We start from the raw sequence: 5,095 nt of genomic DNA on the forward strand, positions 1-5,095 counted from the left end.
CCCACGCCGCGCTGCGGGGCTGGGGGCGGCTGGCGCTGGGCCAGGGCCGCAATTAGCATCTCAATGGGGCGCGGGTCCCCGCGCGACGTGCCAGGCCCCGGGCCGCGCAGCTGCTCCGGATTTCGGGTGCGGGGCCGCCGCGGGGCAGAGCTAGCCCGACCCCCGGGCAGGGCCGTCCCCGAGGCCAGGCGGGGGCCCAAGGGACCGGGCTGCCCCCTGCCCCGGAGCGATTCCCGCCCCCACCTCCGGGAGGCCGGGTCCCAGCCTCGGGCTCTTCCCACGGGGAAGGCTTTCCCGGCATGCGGAGCCGGACGCCTGGGTCCTGTCCCTGCGCTGGGAGGGGAGGGAGCTGGGGGCCGGACGCCTGGGTTCCAGTTCTGCCCCTAGTCCTGGCGCTGCCCTCCCCCCACCCCCGCTCCTGGCCCTTTTTGCAGCCCAGACTCGCCCCCCGCCCCCCCGCCGAGAAGGGGGGTGAGAGGGGGGACGAGAGCCTCCCACGTGACCAGGCACCGGGCCAGCACGAGCTCCGGGCGCCGAGCTCGCAGCAGCGGGGCGCGTTAGTCTCCGCAGCCCGGGTCCCGGCCGGACCGTCCCGCCGCCTGCGCGGTAAGTGCCGCCGGGGCAGGGCCGAGCCCCGCAGCCCCCGGCGTGGAGCCGGGCCCGATCCGGGGGTTTTGCTTCTTAGGGGCAACTTCACGAGTGGAATTGGCGGGCTGGGGGCGACGTGGCCCCTTGTGGTGTCCGCGGGCCCCGGGGCGGCTGTCAAGGAGGCAGAGAATCGGGCCCTGGTGCTCGGCCCCTGCCCCTGCGGGCAGCGCACAGCCAGCCTGGCCACGGCCCGCCCCGGGGGTCACGCGGGATTCGCCCCACGCCGGGCCTGACCTGGGCACACGCTTGCGGGGGGGGGGGGGGGGAGACGGGACATCTCTGGGCTGGGCCAGGCCCCCCATGCGCTGCCCGCCTTCCCCGTGGGGGCCACACCCGGCCCTCCCCCATCCCCCGGGAAATGCCCGGGCTGGCCAAGCTCCGAGCTGGGTCCTTCCCGATCCGCCCTGCTGGGCGCACACGCGCCCATATTGACCAGCGCGCGGAGGCAGCCTGGGAACTTTCCCACGCCCAGGAATTCCCGCCCCGCGGACTTGCCCCGGCGCGATGCTGGCCGCTGAGCCGGGCCGGGCTGGGCAGGGCTGGGCTGCAGCCACCCCAGAGGGGCTGGGGCCCGGCTCCCGCCCCCGCCCCGCTGAACTCCCTGGCTTTGTGCTGGCCGACGGGGCTTGGGGATCGGGGCTGCCTGTGAGAAGTTACCGGGCTCAGAGAGGGCAGCGGGAAGCTTGCCTGCGTAGGCCGGAGCTGGCGGGGGGGAGTGTTCGTGTGATGGTAGCGTCAGCCGAGAGCGGGGCCGCGTTGTGCGAGGCGCTGCACAGTCCCCCTCGTCTGAGATCTGGGCCCGGTTGTGCCCGGCGCTGCCCAGACACACGGCAAGAGCCGCTCCCAGTGGGGCGGGGAGGGTCAGCGGCGGGGAGGCCTGTTCGGTTCCTCTCCTTGGAGGATTTACCGGCGCTGGGCAGAGAACAGGGGCCCAGCCCGGCTGGCTCGGCGGGCCCAGGCCCGGCCTGTCCTCTCCCCGAGGGCTGCTCTTATTCTCCAGGCCGGGGTCGGGGCCGGGGCGGTTAGAAGCCAGTTGACCCGTGCAGGTGACGGACGGGACTGGGACAAGCCCCAGTGCGGACCCCCAGCCCCGCGGGCTCGTGCGGTCGGGGTGGGGCGGCTTTTCCGCTCCGTGAGGATGGACTGACGGGCCTGAGGGACCCGGCGCCCGGCCCGGCTGCAAGAGGCACCGGGAAATCCCCGCCCCCGCCGGCTTGGTGCCAGCTCTGCCCTCCCCCACTGCCCCTGCCGGTCCCGGCCCCCTCGCCCGCTTGGTGCCGTGGGGCTGGAGCCCGATGGGGGCAGGCGCTGTGCCGGGCAGGCCTGGCATCTGCCGTCCCAGCTGCGGGGAGCTGCCCCGGGCTGGGTGTTCGCAGGGAGTGGCTGGTATGTAACCACCTGTCCCGGGGCTGAGGCATGGCCCACACTTGCCGCGGGGGGGGGACTTTCCATTGCCTTCCCCGGGCTTTGGGTCAGGCTCTCTCCTCCCCCCCCCCCCCCCGGCGGTGCAGCGACCCCCTGGGGCCCCTCATTTCACACAGCGCAGCCAGGCCCAGCCAATCAGATCGCGCTGCCCAGGGGATTCAGACACCCACGCCCGGCTAGCCTGAGGGGGCAGCAGCTGCTACAAAGCAGCCGGGCCGCGTGAGGCGGGGCACAGGCGAGGAGCGGGCAGTGCCCGGGGCTGGGAATGCTTGGGCCGAGAGCACATGGCTGCGGAGGGAAGGGCCCGAGCAGCACCAGCCGCGGCCCCAGCTGCTCTGCGGGGCCGAGGGGGCGGCGCGGGGCCGAGCCGGGAACCAGCAGTTCTCCCAGCGGCCGGGAGGCCCAGGGGAGTTGGGAGCATCCCGGCAGGAGGCAGCGCCGGGTTCACGAGTCGCGGGGGAGGGTGCATGTGAGGGGGTGTGACATCCAAGTGCAGGCGGGGCGGGGGGCATGCGCAGGGCGTTGGGGGGCGAGGTGGGGGGCAGGAGCTGGGGGTGCGGGGGCTGTGCGCATGGGCGGTTGCAGGAGCTGATGCGGGGCTGAGATACTGACGGCGCGGCGGGGGAGGGGGTTGCAGATGCAGGATCAAAGCTATGGGCGAACTGGGGTTTGGGGCAGCCGGGGGGGGGGGGGATCCAAGGGAGCCCCTGAGTGGAGCTATGCCCCCCCCCCAGCCCCTTGCGTTTTCCATGGCCCCAGCACAGCCTGCGCTGTTCATCACAGCCAGTCCCACGCACCCGGGCTCTGAACCTCCCTGATGTCCTCCTGCCCCTCTTCCCAGGGCTCTCCCGGGGCACTGAAAATGCCCCGCACCCGAGCGTCGCCCAGCTGCTGAGCTGAGCTCTCACAGCAGCAGCCTCCCCCCACTCCGGCGCCCTGCGGCCAGGCGTGACCCTGCAAGCGGGGCCTGCCCCACCCAGCGTCCCCGGCACAGCACCACAAGAGCGCCCCTGCCCCGGCCAGGGCCCCGTCATGTAGCACCCGCGGGAGCCGCCGGCATGGAGCTCATCACCGCAGCGTCCCCGCCGCAGCTGGTCCGGCGCTACCGGGAGTATCACAACAGCGAGCTCATCGCCCTGCACTACAACTACACGGGGAAGCTGCAGACCAGCAAGTACCAGGGCGGCCTGAAGGCCGACGCCATCGCGTTCCTGGCCGTCTGCGCCCTCATCGTGCTGGAGAACCTGGTGGTGCTGCTGGCCATCTGGAGGAACAAGAAGTTCCGCTCGCCCATGTACTACCTCCTGGGCAACCTGACCCTGTCCGACCTGCTGGCCGGCGTGGCCTACATCGCCAACATCGTCATGTCCGGCGCCAACACCCTCCAGCTGACGCCGGTGCTGTGGTTCCTGCGGGAGGCGGGCGTCTTCATCACCTTGGCCGCCTCCGTCCTCAGCCTGCTGGCCATCGCCATCGAGCGGCACATCACCATGATCCGCATGAAGCTCCACCAGGGGGACAAGAAGGGGCGCATGTTCCTGCTGGTGGGGGCCAGCTGGGTGGCGTCGGTGCTGCTGGGGGTGCTGCCCGTCCTGGGCTGGAACTGCATCGACAAGCTGGCCGAGTGCTCCACCGTCCTGCCCCTCTACTCCAAGCATTACGTCCTCTTCTGCATCACCGTCTTCCTGGCCATCCTGGTGTCCATCACGGTGCTCTACGCCCGGGTCTTCCGCATGGTCAAGGGCAACAGCCAGCGGCTGTGCAGCCAGCGCAAGGGCACGCTGAAGCGGTCGCAGAAGTACATGGCCTTGCTCAAGACGGTCACCATCGTGGTGGGCACCTTCGTGGCCTGCTGGCTGCCCCTCTTCCTGCTCCTGCTGCTGGACGTCTGGTGCGAGGTGCAGGCCTGCAGCCTGCTCTACAAGGCGGACTATTTCCTGGGCCTGGCCATGATCAACTCCCTGCTCAACCCCATCATCTACACGCTGACCAGCAAGGACATGCGCCGGGCCATCCTCAAGCTGCTCTGCTGCCTGCTGGTGGGGCCGGCTGAGGACAGCCCGGCCCAGCGCTTCGGGATCCCCATCCTGGAGTGCAGCACCAGCAAGTCCGAGCGCTCGTCCCACCGGCCGGACGGGCCCGACACCAGCCTGTCCACGGGCAACAGGACGCCCACCCCTGTCAAGGCGCTGGTGCCCAGGGCCAAGTACTGAGCCCTCCTCCTCCCACGCCAGGGTGAGGAGCCGGGACGGAGGGGGCCCCTGTGACTCAGCATGCACCCCCCCGCCGGCCTGGTCTGTACAAAGCTCATTGCTGGTCCGGGCAACGTATCCGCACGGCGCGCAGCATTAACGCCTGAATCTGCTCAGACAAGCTGCCTTCCCCCTTCCCACAAAGTGATCCAGTGCAGTCGCCCTGGTCCCCTGGTGCAGAGCTGGTCCCAGGGCCTGTGCCCCACGCAGCATGACCAGCACGGACCAGATTACACCCCCCCCGTGCCCCTTCCCAGCGGCCCAGAACAGCAGCTCCCTTCCCCCCGACCAGCGCAGACTGCCCCCCCACCCCGCACGTAATCAGCTGTTGATAATTTAAGGCCTCTTGGGGCTGCCTTGTTGTTGGTTTTTGTTTTTTTTAACAGGTTTGTAATAAAAAGCCTCTTTCCAGCTCTCCGGCCTGGCCTGCCCCGTAACCCCGTCCCTGCTGGAGCCTGCGCGGCACGGCCTGTGTGGGCAGCGCTGCCACGCCAGGTACCCAGAGTGGTTACTGCTGGGGGGGGGACTATTGGGGAGCACCCAGAGTTGGGGGGGAGGGGCACCCGACTGTGTCTAGCGTGGGATGCGCTCAGCTTGCCAGGGCTTCCCTCGGCAGAGGGGCCTGAGTGGGCCACGGAGCAGCTGGGTGGGGGGAGGGGAGGATTGCCTGGCACTGACTCACTCCAGTGGGGCCCAGGCGGTGACCCTGGCCCTGCCGGCACGGGGGCAGGGGGAACTGAGGCAGGACATGACCCACCTTTGCAGGCAGG

The 5,095-nt window shown here is 70.8% G+C and overlaps 1 protein-coding gene across 3 annotated transcripts; it reads left to right on the top strand.

Annotated features, from left to right (window-relative positions):
* The first annotated feature begins 473 nt into the window (after positions 1-473).
* On the top strand, positions 474-4,740 carry S1PR5 (sphingosine-1-phosphate receptor 5). Of its 3 annotated transcripts, none has more exons than XM_067560397.1 (2): positions 474-606; positions 2,915-4,740. In XM_067560397.1, the coding sequence occupies exon 2, from the start codon at positions 3,132-3,134 to the stop codon at positions 4,284-4,286; it is 1,155 nt and encodes a 384-aa protein (XP_067416498.1). In that variant the 5' UTR covers positions 474-606; positions 2,915-3,131; the 3' UTR covers positions 4,287-4,740. The 3 variants fall into 3 exon arrangements, with proteins under 3 accessions (XP_067416498.1, XP_067416496.1, XP_067416497.1); XM_067560395.1 differs by having other exon boundaries at positions 480-2,034; XM_067560396.1 differs by having other exon boundaries at positions 480-1,293.
* Positions 4,741-5,095: the final 355 nt, after the last annotated feature.

This window comes from Emydura macquarii, unplaced genomic scaffold (genome assembly GCF_026122565.2).
Source record: "Emydura macquarii macquarii isolate MOO-44397 ecotype Brisbane River unplaced genomic scaffold, CSIRO-AGI_Emac_v2 contig_2292, whole genome shotgun sequence".
Lineage (NCBI taxonomy): Eukaryota > Metazoa > Chordata > Testudines > Chelidae > Emydura > Emydura macquarii.